This window comes from Emys orbicularis, chromosome 4 (genome assembly GCF_028017835.1).
Source record: "Emys orbicularis isolate rEmyOrb1 chromosome 4, rEmyOrb1.hap1, whole genome shotgun sequence".
NCBI classification, from domain to species: domain Eukaryota; kingdom Metazoa; phylum Chordata; order Testudines; family Emydidae; genus Emys; species Emys orbicularis.
In genome coordinates this window covers 128,002,778-128,018,647 of record NC_088686.1, presented here as the reverse complement: position 1 = coordinate 128,018,647, position 15,870 = coordinate 128,002,778, and the positions used below count along the sequence as shown (strand labels likewise).

The 15,870-nt window shown below is 48.3% G+C and overlaps 1 protein-coding gene across 1 annotated transcript in view; it reads left to right on the top strand.

The window, feature by feature from the left end:
- The window catches only part of IPO9 (importin 9), a 194,319-nt gene that overhangs the window by 164,811 nt on the left and 13,638 nt on the right, over positions 1-15,870 (top strand). The window contains exons 20-21 of the mRNA XM_065403806.1: positions 2,752-2,885; positions 11,897-12,016. Of these exons, the coding sequence (XP_065259878.1) occupies positions 2,752-2,885; positions 11,897-12,016 (254 nt within the window). The remainder of the gene's footprint in view (positions 1-2,751; positions 2,886-11,896; positions 12,017-15,870) is intronic.

Below are 15,870 nucleotides of genomic sequence, written 5' to 3'. Positions count from 1 at the left end.
GGTATGATGTCAAGATGGATCTACTGTGTTAAAAGCAGCAAAGAGGCTGAGGATGGAGTAAAAGGCCCTGAGATTTGGCTAGGAAATAGTCATGGGAGCTGCTTCAGTAGAGTGGAGAGGTCAGAAGCCAGATTGCAGGGGATCCAAGGTGGTGCTTAGGGAGTGAATGCTTTGATTTTAGACTGCACATTCAAAGCTTAGAGGTAAAGGGGAGGGGGAGGTAGGTATCCAGAGAGGCATATCAGTGTGAGGGATAGCTTTTTGAGGCTAGGGAAAAGCAGGACAGACTTATACTGTGAGGGTCAGGGATGGGGTGAGCCTGGGGGCAGTGGAAGTACTTGTCCAGTTCTGGCATCAGCATTTCAGAAAGGATATTGCAAAATTGGGAAGGGGTCAGAAAAGAGCCATAAGAAGATTTATGGTCTGAACACCAGCCTTATAATGAGAGACTAAAGCTCAGTTTATTCGGCTTATCAAAGGGAAGGCTAACAATGGTTTAACCATGGGCTAGAAGTACCTACTTGGGGAGCAGATTTCTGATGAGAGGGCTGTTTAGCAGACAAAGACATAACAATATCCCATGGCTGGAAGCTGAAGCTAGATATAACTCTACCCCGATATAATGCTGTCCTCGGGAGCCAAAAAATCTTACTGCATTATAGGTGAAACCGCGTTATATAGAACTTGCTTTGACCCACCGGAGCGGGCAGCCCCGCCCCCCCGGAGCGCTGCTTTACCGTGTTATATCCGAATTCGTGTTATATCGGGTCATGTTATATCGGGGTACAGGTGTAGTATCAAACTAAACATAAGGTTCACATTTTTGTCAGTGAGGGTAACTAACCATTGGAATAACTTACCTAGAGATGCAGTGGATTCTCCATCACTTTAGATCTTTATATCAAAATTGGGTGTCTTTCTAAAAGATCTGCTCTAGCTCAGCCAGAAGTTTTTGCTTGATGTAGCAATCACTGGTTGAAATTCTATGGCTTGTGTTCTGCAGGAATTCAGACAAGATGATTATAATGATCCCTCTGTCCTTTAAAACTTATTTTAAACAAAAAAGTACGGAGAGGAAAAGATATAGGATCACTGGGGCAGGTGGAGAGGTTAGGGTTGGAGAGAAGGCAAGAGACTACTGGGGCTGTGATGGAGAAGGAGGTGAAAGTGTTAGGAAGGGGGAAGGGCAACTTGTCCGGGCTCCCATTTGCGAAGGCTCCCAAGACAAGTGGTGGTGCGACTTGGCACACAGGGTTGCAGCGCCTCTCAGGTCTGGCTCGGTGGCCCTTCAGTCACAATGGAGGGGCAGCTGGGCTAAACCTGAATGATGCCATGACCCCACTTGCTGGGAGTAGGGACCTGAGCCCAGTCTTGCAGGACAGGAGCCAAGCTGCTGCTGCAGGTTGAGTGTGTTGCAGACTCAATCTTCAACACCTCCACCCACCCCCCAAGACCCCTCCCCTCAATGGTCATTTTTTGGAAGGATAGGGGACTTCAGTTTCAGATTTTGTCCTGGGCCCCCAAAAACTTCTGCAACCTTGGCTGGTGCAGGGCAAAATGAGGGGTGATCCCTGTGGACTGAATTTTCTTTTTGAAGAAGTATGCAAGTTCTTGTCACACAGGGCATGAGAGGAGGAAATTTGATTTGATTGACCCATTTGATATAACCGCTTATGTCAGTGAGCATGTGACTTTTGTGGGGTTGTTACTGTCTTGAAGTTATGAATAAATTGATGCTTTAGTTGTATGGCTAATTTATTACACCCACTATACCAGCGTTTATCAAACGGGGGGTGCCGACCTGAAAGGGGGTCACAAAACTGTTGTAGGATGGTTGCGAGAGTAGCGGCTGCTGGCTGGGCAGCCAGCTCTGAAGGCAGCACCACTGCCAGCAGAAGTTGGGATGGGATGGGATGGTATTGCTTCTGTGCAGCTGCCAGCAGAAGTATGGGATGGCATGGTAGGGAAAAAAGATTGGAGAACACCTGTACTATACCCTTAGTGCTTTGAGAAGTTGGGGTCAAAAAAATGTTTGTTTTTAATTTTTAACACATTAGTCATTTTTGAAGAACATGAAAACATAGTGTAAAACAAATGTGTGCAGAGCCACCAGCCACTTCTACCTTATAGCCGTGGTCCTCTTCCTCCTACCCTGTTCCCTTTTGTTGTTGTCTTCTCTCATAACATCAAGACTGTTTATAGACTGTAAACTTCTGACCTGGGACTGTCTTACTTGTTTATCAAGCACCTCACACATTTTGGGCCCAATGTGCATAATAATAGGGCTTTTGAATGAGTAGACGGGTCAGAGGTTGGGACAATAGCTATGAAAAGGATTGGGAAACCTTAAACAATGTTTTTACCCCTAAATTGCTGTCTGAGAGGCATCTTCATCATACCACCTTGACCAAGTTGTTGGCCTCCCATGATTTTTAAGAGGGGGGGATTGACTCTTGGAATTGGGGCAAAGCAGGGGTAATGCGAGTCCTTTGTGATGGATGAAGCAGGGGAAGAAGCCAAGAAGGAGGAGCTCATGTCCCTGAATATCTGCAACTGGAGCTTCAGCCCTTTTCATGAGCTGAATAAGCGGGTGTACGTGGAATATTTTTTCATTTTTGAGTTTATGTACAACTATAGTGAACTGAACTTTGAAATAAAGCCTGTAAACTGAATAAAGTTATATTTGGTTCATGAATTTTGGATTATGTATAGGACAGAGGGAGACTCATGCGCTACACTTTTCCTCCTCAGCTCTGTAGCGTTGTGTAAACTCCTCCAGTATGGTATCAACAGTGATGACAAGCGCCTGCAGGACATTAGGGTGAAGGGTGAAGAAATATTCAATATGGATGAGGGAATACGCACACGATCCAAATCAGCCAAAAGTAAGTAATCAAATTGCTCTAACAGGGTTGGGTCTATAAATATTACCTTGTGGCACACTTGGAAAGCCTCTAAAAGATTTTCTAGGTCTCCTGCAGTTTTGTTGGGTATGTTGCTATATAGAAAACAGACATTTTTTTATTGGAACTTGCCCAAAGTTAGCAAGATTAATATACCTATTAATTGCTTACCAAATTCTTGTTTGGGTTTGGGAACATTGTTCTTACACTTCTAATTTAAGATTAGGGGAAATTAGAAGGCTCATGAGGTATGGAGCCCTTCACTGCTATGTCACTAGATCAAATTCATTCCTAGCTGAAGGACCTAAAATTGATACCGTCGGGGTGCTTGGTAACCTCTGTGAAATGAGCTTGCAGTGGACAATATTGGTAATCACAGTAGAGGAAATGAAGGACTGACTTGCCCAATGAGACTGAAGTTACCACCACTAGGTGGTAGAGGATACTGTACATCAGGAGCATGGCTCATGGGAGTGGGGGGCAGTTTAGTAGAAACTTGCACTATGGTCATGCTCTCCCTAAAGGACTTCAGTCTCTAGTGCGTTCAGCCCAGCATCTTTAATCAGCATTACATTTCATTTAAAATAAGTGTTTCTCCTGATAGGTTGGGAACCCACTGGCCTAGACTATTTACCATTGTGGGCTGCATATGCAGCTCTCTGTGTTGTGTGGGCTGCATCCACACAGTATATATACTACCTCTGCGGCCCTGAGGATGTCACATGGGCTGCAGCTGTGTGCTAATTGGGCCCTGCGGGCTATGAACCACTGGTCTAGGCTTTTTGGTGTGTTTCCTTTGTAGAGATCTGTAGTAGTAATTGTATTGTGATAGGCCCTAGTGGCCCCTGCACTCAGTTGGGGGAGGGCACTACACACCCATGAAAAAATGTTCTCTGCCCTGCAGAGCTCTCTAGCTAAGACTTCAGTCCTGCACCTTATTGTTCTGGGCCCAAGGATCTGCTCACAGGTGACAGGATTGAGATCTTAGAAAGTAATAGGTGGAGTGCATTGGGGAATACAGGATGTAGGCAGCAGTTGCAACACACTTGCTGTCTCGTCACTGAAAAAAGATACAGGAACTTTGTCTGGATAAACACTTTATCACAGAGAATAACTGCCACCACTTCTTTGTTTCAAAAGATCTTAGTTTCTTAGAGAGGAAATGAGATACTAGTTTACCATCTCTGTGTAACATACATTTACTCAGTCTCACTAGGGTTGTCACTCTGAGATGTCTCATCTGGGGCACTAAAACTTAATATTTAACTCCAAGTGTACTAGTTTTATTGAGAAGTTTTATTGTACCTTCTCCCCTCACTCAAAGGCACTCCCCCTCTGTCTGCCAGTCACTTTGCTAGCCCCACAGTATAACTCTGATTGAGACATTGGGCAACAGGCATTAACATCAGTGCATAATAAATAAGTAGCATTGGATTGAGATGACAATAGAGCTGGCTTCAGCTACAGGAAAGGAAAGGAATTGTGTGACGAACTGGGACTGTTCTTAATGTGGTCTTTGAATGCTGAGTGGGGAGTGTGGTTAGGACGGTCTGCATTGGGGGATGGGAGACTGGCCTTGAGGGAAGATACCTGAGCATGTAACGTGAGAACCCAGGAGGGGGCTGGGGCCAGGTGACACCTCTGCCCAGGAAACTGAACAAAGGCTGGGGGAGGAGCCGGGGGAGGCTGGGGGAGAGATGCTGGAGGGAGTGGAGGTTTTCAGGAGCTGGCTGGTAATGGAGGGAGCCCAGACGGGGCTCTGCCCCCCCCCAATGGGGCTGTGGTGCCCCTGGGACCCCAAGATGGACCTAACTGAGGGGGGGGGTCCTGTTGTCTGTGCCTGCAAGACCTGTCTTGGACTGTGTTCCTGTCATCTAAATAAACCTTCTGCTTTACTGGCTGGCTGAGAGTCATGGTGAATCGCAGGAAGCCGGGGGTGCAGAGCCTTGTGTCCCCTCACACTCCGTGACAACTGGTGGTAGCAGTGGGATCTACTGCACCCCATGGACGGCGCTTCCTGCAGTAAGTGACTGGGGAGCAGTAACACGAAGGGTGATTGACGGGGTCCAGGCGTGCTGAAGAGTCAGAGAGAGACGGTTTCAGGGGGCGATTCACCCCTAGGCGTGTGTAACCAGAGAGAAGGACTTTTGCAGTAACAGGGTCCCCGGGGGATCGCAGCGAGCGGTCCCAGGGGCGGAGGAGTCTGCAGCTCGACCCTGGCAGAGAGGTGGTGACCTCGAGAAGGGCTGGCACACTAGGGGTCTCCCTGGAAACTGTGGGGAGCGGTGAGCACCTAGGCCTGTGAGTGGCCAGCAGGAAGATGTATGCCAAGCGGCTTAAGAGCGACCTGGTGGAGCTGTGCAAGTGGAGGGGGCTGCGCGGTGGGAGGCTCACCAAAGAACAGCTCATTGCCCAGCTAGAGGAAGGATATCGCTTGAAGGAACTGATCCCTGTCTCTGAGGGAAGCAGCCTGGCAGATGCAGCGCAGGCACCAGTGTCTGTCCCAGCTGGGAGTGGTCAGCCGGCTGCTGAGGGCTTCCCGAGACCCCTCCTTCCTATGCCTAGGGGAAGGGTGGGGAGGAGCCCAGCAAATACCGAGGGCACCGTGACCCTCCCGGCCAGCAGGGGATCCTCCCGGCGACGCTCGGCGTCCGTGGAGCGGAAGCGGCTGGAATGGGAGAAAGAGCTAAAACTGAGAGAGCTGGCAGATCATGAACAACAGAGACAGCATGAACGGGAGGAAAAAGAGAAACAGAGGCAGCATGAAGAGAGACAGCATCAGCATGAACTGGAGCTGGCGAGGCTGAGGGGCAGTGAGCCCCCGGCTGCGGTGAGTGAGGGGGGGACCCAGGACTGCACGGAGCTTTGATAAGTGCATCCTGGCCCAACGTAAGGAGGGGGAGGACATGGATGACTTCCTGGATGCCTTTGAGACGGCCTGCGAGCTGCACCAGGTTGATCCTGCGGACAGACTCCGGGTTCTCACCCCCTTACTGGACCCCAAAGCCGTGGCATTGTACCGCCATCTGGAAGAGGCGGAGAAAGGGGACTACGAACTATTCAAAAAGGCCCTGCTACGTGAGTTTGGGCTGACTCCTGAGATGTACCGGGAAAGGTTCCGGAGTCAGGATAAAACCCCTGAGATCTCATATCTGCAACTAGCCGTCCACATGGAGGGATACGCCAGCAAGTGGGCAGATGGGGCCTAGACGAAGGAGGACCTGGTTAAACTGCTGGTACTGGAGCAGCTGTATGAGCAGTGCCCATCCGACCTGAGGCTGTGGTTGAGGGGCAAAAAGCCAGAGAACCTGCGACACGCAGGGCGGCTGGCCGATGAGTTTGTGAAGAGCCGGTCAGGGGGTGGCACGGAGGAGTCCCAAAGGAACAGGCCCACCGCGATGCAGAGAGAGAGTCACCCTGGGACCTCCCAAAGGGGGAATATGGAGAACCCCCTCCCAAGGGGAACATCCGGCGTCAGGGAAAACCGACCAGTTCGAGGGGACCAGGGCACTGAAGTGACGCTGGCCCGGCCCGAGGTGGTAGCTCCAGATCAGGTGATGCCCAACACCTATCTAACCCTGACGGGGGTCGGCAAAACCCCATTCAAGGTGCCCGTGGCGAGGGTACACCTGAAGTGGGGGGCCAAGGAGGGCCCCAAAGAAGTGGGGGTGCACCACCATTTGCCCACTGAGGTGCTAATGTGGGGGGGACCTGGAGGACTGGCCAAGCAACTCCCAGGGTGCCCTGGTCGTGACCCATAGCCAGAGCCGGCGAAGGGCACTGCGCCCTGACAACGGGGAGGGTGCCATGCCCGAGGCACAGGACCCTAACCTGGTGGGGAGGGAACGCCCAGGGACACAGCTCAGGGAGGCTGGGGCTTCAGACCCAGCTGGCGAGAGAGAGCAGGTGGCCATCCCTGTCCCAGCTGCTGAGTTCCAGGCCGAGTTGCAGAAAGATCCCTCCTTGCGGAAGATAAGGGACCTGGCTGACCTCAGTGTGGTACCGACCATGGGGAGAGGTGGCCGGAAAAGGTTCCTGTGGGAGAAGGGGTTCCTGTACCGAGAATGGGCTCCCCCAGGGAAAATGGAGTCAGGGGGGATCAAGAGGCAGCTGGTGGTACCCCGGAAGTATCGCCACCAGCTGCTGTACCGGGCCCATGACATTCCCCTCTCAGGGCACCAGGGAACCTGGCGTACCCAGCAGAGGCTGCTACGGCACTTTTACTGGCCTGGGGTCTTTATTACCGTCCGACAGTACTGCCGATCCTGTGACCCCTGTCAGAGGGTGAGGAAGGCCCGGGACAAGGGGAAAATGGCTTTAGGACCCTTGCCCATCATAGAGGAGCCTTTCCAGAGGGTGGCCAAGGTCAAAAGGGGGGCTCAGAACCAAGAGAGCCCGAATCACAGACCTCCAGATTGGAACGCTGGGAGAAGACCCCAGCCCAGTTTGAACCCCAGGGGTATTGGGGGCACGGGCCGCATAAGCCTTCCCACATGCGAACTACGAGTGTCATCGAGCACACCCGACCTAAGGGGGGGCATGAAACTGGAAGGGCCTGGTGTAATTCTCACCAAGGAATGGAGGGATGTTGGGGCATCCATGGGAACGTGGGTAGGTTCGAACTTCCCCAGGTCACTGGCTGAAGTGACCCCGCTCAGTTCGGTCTCGAAGGGGGGAGAGATGTGAGAACTGGGACTGTTCTTAATGTGGTCTTTGAATGCTGAGTGGGGAGTGTGGCTAGGACGGTCTGCATTGGGGGATGGGAAACTGGCCTTGAGGGAAGATACCTGAGCATGTAACGTGAGAACCCAGGAGGGGGCTGGGGCCAGGTGACACTTCTGCCCGGGAAACTGAACAAAGGCTGGGGGAGAGACGCTGGAGGGAGTGGAGGTTTTCAGGAGCTGGCTGGTAATGGAGGGAGCCCAGACGGGGCTCTGCCCCTCCCCCCCCAATGGTGCTGTGGTGCCCCTGGGACCCCGAGATGGACCTAACTGAGGGGGTCCTGTTGTCTGTGCCTGCAAGACCTGTCTTGGACTGTGTTCCTGTCATCTAAATAAACCTTCTGCTTTACTGGCTGACTGAGAGTCATGGTGAATCTCAGGAAGCCGGGGGTGCAGGGCCTTGTGTCCCCTCACACTCCGTGACAAATTGTTTGAACAGTTTTTGGTTTGGTAAAGTAACGTTGATTTTTGTAGTGTTTCTGCCCCTGTGTTTTAGTGAGAAGGGTTACTGCTCCAGGGTGACTATGCTGTGCTATGTGTTGGCCAGGTACTCATTTGAATGACATGTGATGATGCCAGCTCCTGCTCCCATGGAAGTCAGTGGCAAAACCCTGACTGGTTTTAATAATGGTAGGATTAAGTCCCTAAATTAAAGATTGGGTTTGGGACCCAAATGCTGATCCTTAGCATCGTTCTAGACTGCCAGGCTAGAGCAATTTCTCAGCATTGCTATGTCTGAGTTACTGTCACATGTCACAAATGTTCATTAGACCCTGTTCTTTAAGTGAGGCCCTGACTCATTATTTGAAGCTTTCAATTTTATCCACTTTACAATCCAAGTCAGAAACTTTAACATTATTCCAATATTTAATCCAAATAGAACTCCCTTTTTTAATTATCTAACAATCAAACAGAACTCTTGAAAATCTGGTTATTACTTAAACCTTTTCCCAGTTCTTTTTGATTTTTGGGCCTGATACAGAATTAGTAAGTATTTTGGGTCCTTCTGCTATCTTTTTTTTTTTTGCCTTCAGAGTTTTTGTTTCATGCATTAGTGTTGCATAACCATGAAGAGGAAGATGGGCATGTAAGAATTGAATGTGCACAATTGTTAAATTTTGATGTAACTTTGGTCCTGCTCAGATTGTTGTATTTAAGAGGTTTATTAATCTGAAACTAATGTCCTAAAGAGCATTCAGATGAAGCAATAGGCTACACATTTATATTACCAGTAGCACCTGAGACCCCAACTGAGATTGGAGCCCAGTTGTGCAAACACATAAGAAGAGTCAGCACCTGCCTCAAATAGCTTACAATGTAAATAGATAATACAATATTACTTCCACTACCGTACCCTTTATCTCCATTTTACAGATGGAGAACTGAGATGCATTTGTTCCATCATTAGTTAAAGTCTCTCTCTGGAGTGCAACTCTTCAGTATTTGCCCTTACACTTTTTACTGGTGTTAGGCAGTTAATGGAGTTGAAATTCAGATTTGATTGATACAAGATTTTGTTCTCCAGGTGCTTCATCAACTTCAGACAGAAAACAAGAATTTTCAAAAGCGTCTAGTGACTTTGGGTGCCTCAGTTTGTGGCTGCCCCACTGGAGATGTATTATAGGAGTCCGACGTTCAGAAGTGCTGACTGCTTGTCCCCTTAAGGTGTGTCAAGTTGGGTTCCCAAAATCACTAGTCTCTTTAGAAAATCTTAGCTTAATAAAATTTAGTCAGTAATTGTGATGACAATCAAACATTTTAATATTGGTGAAAGAGGACTGAAGTCCTCCTGTATTGTATTGTACAGGCAGCTGCAGTGCAAGCTTCTTACACGCTGCCCTGCCAGCGCAGCTCAGCCCTGACTTGATGTACCGCATTTAGAAGTAGGATATTGTTTTTGTCCTTATTTATGAAGAGGGGACTTGTAGGACATTCTACGTAGACTGTCAAGCAGTTTTCCAATAGTAATATAGATACTACTCCAATGCAGTATAATTCCAATAATAATCTTGTTTTAAGTTTTAGATTGTTAAGCTTTTGGAATACAGTAACTCCTCACTTAAAGTCGTCCCATTTAACATTGTTTCGTCGTTATGTTGCTGATCAATTAGAGAACATGCTTGTTTAAAGTTGCACAATGCTCCCTTATAACATTGTTTGGCAGCCGCCTGCTTTGTCCACTGCTTGCAAAAAGAGTAGCCCATTGGAGCTAGCTGGTGGGGGCTTGGAACCAGGGTGGACCGGCAGCCCCCCTCTCAGCTTTCCACTCCCCTAAGTTCCCTGTGCGGCAGCTGCAAAGCAGGCTATCAATTGCTGGGCAGTTCAGCTGTCCTTCCCCCCGGCCACTGCCGTGTGCTGCTCCTGCCCTCTGCCTTGGAGCTGCTCCCAGAAACCTCCTGCTTACTGTGCAGGAGGGTGGGGGGAAGTGGTGGGCTAATGTCAGGGTGTCCCCCTCCCCCCCGGTCCTGCCCCACATTCCTTTACCCCATCTCCACAGAGCAAGGGCAGGGGGGACACGACAGGGCTCAGAACCGAGGGAGCTTGCTGGCAGGAGCCGCTGTCTCAACTTGCTGATCTACTTAAAAAGGCAGTGTACTTAGAGTGGGGTCAACATACCCAGTGGGGGCGATGCGCGCCTCTCTCTCTCTCTCTCTCACAGACACACACAGTGCCATGCTGTCTCCACTTCCTCCATTTGTGCTGCCTTGTAGAGTGTGAGGCTACATTAACAACAATGTGTTAACCCTTGAAGGCTCAGCCCGAGTGTTAGTTCATCATTTAGCAGTAAGGCATTCCCTGGGAAATATCCCACCCTCTTCCAACCTCTGACTTCACCACCTCAACCAAGCTTCACAATCATCATTGCTGTGTACAGTATTAAATTGTTTGTTTAAAACTTGTGTGTGTGTGTATAAGTCTTTTGTCTGGCGAAAAAAATGTCCCTGGAACCTAAACCCACCCCACCCCCGTTTACATTAATTCTTATGGGGAAATTGGATTCACTTAACATCGTTTTGCTTAAAGTAGCATTTTTCAGGTTAACATAACTACAATGTTAAGCGAGGAGTTACTGTGGTTACTACTTTTGTTATGTCTACAGTCCCTATTGCACAGGTGCCCTGATTCATGATTGGGGCCCCTAAGCATTACTGCAATACAAACAATTCATTACTTTGGTGATTTGACCAAGACTGGATTTGAACTAGTAATCTAGATCTGGAAGGCTCTGTATTCCATAACCTGGCTTCTGGGCCATAGTTCCCGCCGAGGAAATATTTACACTTCAAAATAAATGTTGAACACAGTTCTTGTGGCCTTTAAGAAACCTGTTTCAAGGACCGTTTGATATGTCTTTTGAATTCACAACCTGAGATGATCTAAAAAGAGTGGACATATGAGCAACATGAGAACTGTGTTTGCCACCAGTAATGCCCATAGAGAAAGAAAAAAATGAAGTTGGAAAGGCTAATAGCTTTAAGGGAGGGATAGCTCAGTGGTTTGAGCATTGGCCTGCTAAACCCAGGGTTGTGAGTTCAATCCTTGAGGGGGCCACTTAGGGATCTGGGGCAAAATCAGTACTTGGTCCTGCTAGTGAAGGCAGGGGGCTGGACTCGATGACCTTTCAAGGTCCCTTCCAGTTCTAGGAGATAGGATATCTCCATTAAATTTTTTGGGGGAGGGATAGCTCAGTGGTTTGAGCATTGGCCTGCTAAACCCAGGGTTGTGAGTTCAATCCTTGAGGGGGCCACTTGGGGATCTGGGGCAAAATCAGTACTTGGTCCTGCTAGTGAAGGCAGGGGGCTGGACTCGATGACCTTTCAAGGTCCCTTCCAGTTCTAGGAGATGGGATATCTCCATAAATAAACCTAGTTCTTCAATGTTTGGCCTGTCAGTCATTTAATGAACAATAATCATCTTTAGTTTTGTCCTGGACCCTTAAAGTCCCAGTGTGGTTGCTAATTGACTAGTTGAAGTTTCATATTGTCCTTGCTTAACTAACATAACGTACTATTACACCTCAGTGTTTGCTTAGTTCAGAGGATTTGACACTTGCCTTGTTTATATATATGTCCAATGGTGCCAGAATATCTGCTCAATGGTAGTAGTTGAATGCAGCTCTCTGAGAAGAATATTTTCATGTAAAAGTATAGTTCTGTTCAGTGAACATTTCCAACATGAATTGAAATAGGATTGTTTTAGTGGCTTTAAAGATTCTTATTTAGTTTGTTAAAAGGCAAAGTTATCTATGTATTCCTTCCTCTGGTCTTACAGATCCCGAACGCTGGACAAACATTCCATTGTTAATAAAAATCTTAAAATTAATAATAAATGAACTTTCTAATGCAATGGAAGCAAATGCATCTCGCCAGACAGCTGCAGACTGGAGTCAAGGTACGATACTGGGGTGGCTTTCTCCTTTCAGATGGTGAAGAATGAATGGAGTAGCTGAGCTGCTAGCAAAAATATGCAATCTCATTAAAATTAGCTACTCTACTATACTAGAGAATTGGAAGGTAGCAAATGTTGTACCTATATTGAAAAAGAGCTCTAGAGCGATTCGTGAAATTACAGACCAGTCAGCTTCACACGTGTTCCTGGTAAATTGGTCAAAATAGAATAACTGATCTGGAAGATTACAGAATGGTAGGGTCTAACCCACACAGTTTCTCCAAAAGAAACTTGTGCTGCACTAATCTGTTAGAATTTTTTGAATGTGTCAAAAAATTGGTGGTTAAAGGAGGAACCGCTTTGACATAATATAAACTTTCAAAAAGCACATTGACAAGATCCGTCTTACAAGGTTGCTAAAGAAAGTAGTTATAGGACAAGGCGCACAGTATTATTTTTGATCTAATACATGGTCAGTTTTCATCATGGCACAAGGTGAACAGCAGCATGCCTCAAGGTTCTGTGCTAAGACTCGTTTTTAATGAGATCTAGAAAAGGGGGTGAGCAGTGAGGTGGCAAAATTTGCACGAGTCACCCAAAATTATTGAGCTCTCGCTCAGCCAGAAGGTATTCGCTGGATGCAGAAATGACTAGATGAATTTATCTGGCTTCTGTTATTTAGGAGTTCAGATTAGATTATCCTAAGAGGTCCCTTCTGGCATTAAAGTCTGTTATTCTGTGGCCCATTTCATGTCCCTAAGCCTGGTTCCCTGGAGTGGGGGGAACCTTTGGACCAGATACTGGTTCCCAAAACCATGTTCAGCTCTAATCGGTCTCAGAGTGGGAGCTAGTTGACACAGCCCATTACCATGGAAAAGTGTGCATTTCCATTGGTGCCAAAACAGGTGACTCGGGGCTTCCCCAGTGTTGGTTTCCAAAGAACCCTTGGCCTCAGTGCCTGGACCCTCAGAATCCACCTTAGAATGGCATTAAGACACTGGTGCTGACCCTTTTCCCTGGCTGCCAGCACATAAGACCAAGGTACCTAATGGGTGCTGAATGCTCCTGATGGGTATCACTCCAGTCCTGTGTTTCTGCTTCTGTCTGCTGCTCCTCATACCAAGGAAAGTAGGAGTAAGAACAGGAAGGAGGACCCCTGAACAGGACCACCCTAGAAAGAAACAGGAAAAGAGGCATTCTCACATTTCCTTAATTCAGAGGGTTGCACCTCAGATTTGAAGACACTAATGCTAGGGGCCAACCTGGGAATGCTTAGGGACCAGAGGTGTGCACAAGGGGGGGACAAGCAGGGGCACGCCCCCCTCATAATCTGTGTCCCTGCAACCTGGGGAAGGAGGAAGCAACAGGGCGGCTGGCTGCCAGCTGAGCTGCTCCTCTCCCCACCCCTACAGCTGCTGCTTCTCCTTCCTTGCTGCTGGAGTCCTACACGTTGCCTCTGCCGCCACTCCCCAACTCACCTCCATGGGCAGTCTGCAAAACAAGCAGCAGCGGTGGGACTCCAGCAGCAGGGAAGGAGACACAGCAGCTATAGGGTTGGGGAGAGGAGGAGCTCAGCCAGCCGCCCTGTGGCTTCCTCCCTCCCTGGGTTGCAGGGACATGGAGAGTGCTGCTGCCAGGGGGAGCTGCTGCCTCCGCACTGCTGGGCGTCCTGAGAAATCTTGGGGGTGGGGTCACGTGAGCCTTTCATTTTTGTGTGTCTAACGTGCCCCTCCAAAAGTGGTCAGATTTAAATTCCTGCACGTGCCCCTACTAGGGACTCTCCAAAGGGTTTTTTATGTGCAGATTCAGTTATCCTCCCCCTTCAGAGTAGAGGTCTCCCTCCCTAACTCTCTAAACTATGAAAAGGTTCAGAGAAGAACAACTAAAATGATTATGGATTTGGAATGGGTCCCATATGAGGAGAGATTAAAGAGGCTAGGACTTTTCAGCTTGCAAAAGAGGAGACTAAGGGGGGATATGATAGAGGTATATAAAATCATGAGTGGTGTGGAGAAAGTGAATAAGGAAAAGTTATTTACTTGTTCCCATAATATAAGAACTAGGGGCCACCAAATGAAATTAATGGGTAGCAGGTTTAAAACAAACAAAAGGAAGCTCTTCTTCACACAGCGCACAGTCAACCTGTGGAACTCCTTGCCTGAAGAGGTTTTGAAGGCTAGGACTATAACAGGGTTTAAAAGAGAACTAGATAAATTCATGGAGGTTAAGTCCATGAATGGCTATTAGGCAGGATGGGTAAGGAATGGTGTCCCTAGCCTCTGTTTGTCAGAGGGTGGAAATGGATGGCAGGAGAGAGATCACTTGATCATTATCTGTTAGGTTCACTCCCTCTGGGACACCTGGCATTGGTCACGGTCAGTAGACCGGATACTGGGCTGGATGGACCTTTGGTCTGACCCAGTATGGCCGTTCTTATGTTCTCTATGGTCTGACTTTCTGGCAGGAGTTTATATTTATAATTAGGACCCTACTAAATTCGTGGTCTATTTTGGTCAATTTCACAGTCAAAGGATTTAAAAATAATAAGTGTCATGTTTTCAGCTATTTAAATCTGAAATTTCAGAGTGTAGTAATTTTAGGGGTCTTGACCCAAAAAGAAGTTTGGGGGGGGGGGGGAGAGTCCTGACGTTCCCCTGGTGTTATCTGGACTGGTGATCTCCTAGGTCACTCCAATCCTCGACTCTCAGAACCAGCCTTACCCTGCTCTGCTGTGAGAATCCCCACTCCCGGGCTGTTCACACACAGCCTCTGGCATGTAAGCTCCTCCCAGCAACGTGACTGAGCACTTTTGGCCAGCCGCTGCTTGGATTGTGCAACCGAATGACACTAGCCAATATCTCTGGTCCCAGACACAACCCTAGGAACCTCCGTCTTGCAGTGTCCAGTTATGCCCGCTGGACACTGCAAGCTTATATGAGTAAGAAATTGATATGTACCCGGCTTGTTATCCCAAGGGGAGTCTCTGACACGCTTCAAACCAAACGCACTGCTTCAGGTAGAATAAACAAACAAATTTATTAACTATGAAAGATAGATTTTAAGTGATTATAAGTCAAAGCATAACGAGTCAGATTTGGTCAAATGAAATAAAAGCAAAACGCATTCTAAGCTGATCTTAACACTTTCAGTGCCCTTACAAACTTAGATACTTCTCACCCCAGGCTGGCTGTTTGCCCTTCAGCCAGGCTTTCCCCTTTGATCAGCGTTTCAGTTGGTGGTGGTGTCTGTAGATGGAGGTGGAAGAGAGAGGAAGAGCATAGCAAACGTCTCTCCCTTTTATCATGTTCTTTCTTCCCCCTTGGCTTTGCCCCCCTCCCCCTTCAGAGTCAGGTGAGCATTACCTCATTGTAGTCCCAAACTGACCAAGGGAAGGGGCATGACTCACTCGAGAGTCCAACAGATCCTTTGTTATTGCCTAGGCCAGCGTCCTTTGTTCCTGTGAGACTGGGCTGGGTTTGTCCCATACATGCCCTGATGAGGTGTGAACTGCCCCTCTGCTCCTGGAGAGTTTTGCCTCGGCTTGTTTTAAGCCATGAGGACACATTTTCAGCCTCATAACTATATACATGAAATTACAGCCTATAACATTACTATAACAACAATGCTCTGTGCATCATGAGCCTTCCGAAGACACCCGACATGACAAACTTTGCATTGGATACCACACAGTCATTTTATAAGGATGAACATGGGGGTGCAGAGTGTTCCCCCCCGAGGCACAGAGCGTCACAGGTGGGAGGTCACAAGGTTATTGTAGGGGGGGTTGCAGTACTGCTATCCTTACTTCTGAGCGGCTGCTGGCGGCAGTGCTGCTTTAGAGCTAGCTGTGCAGTTGG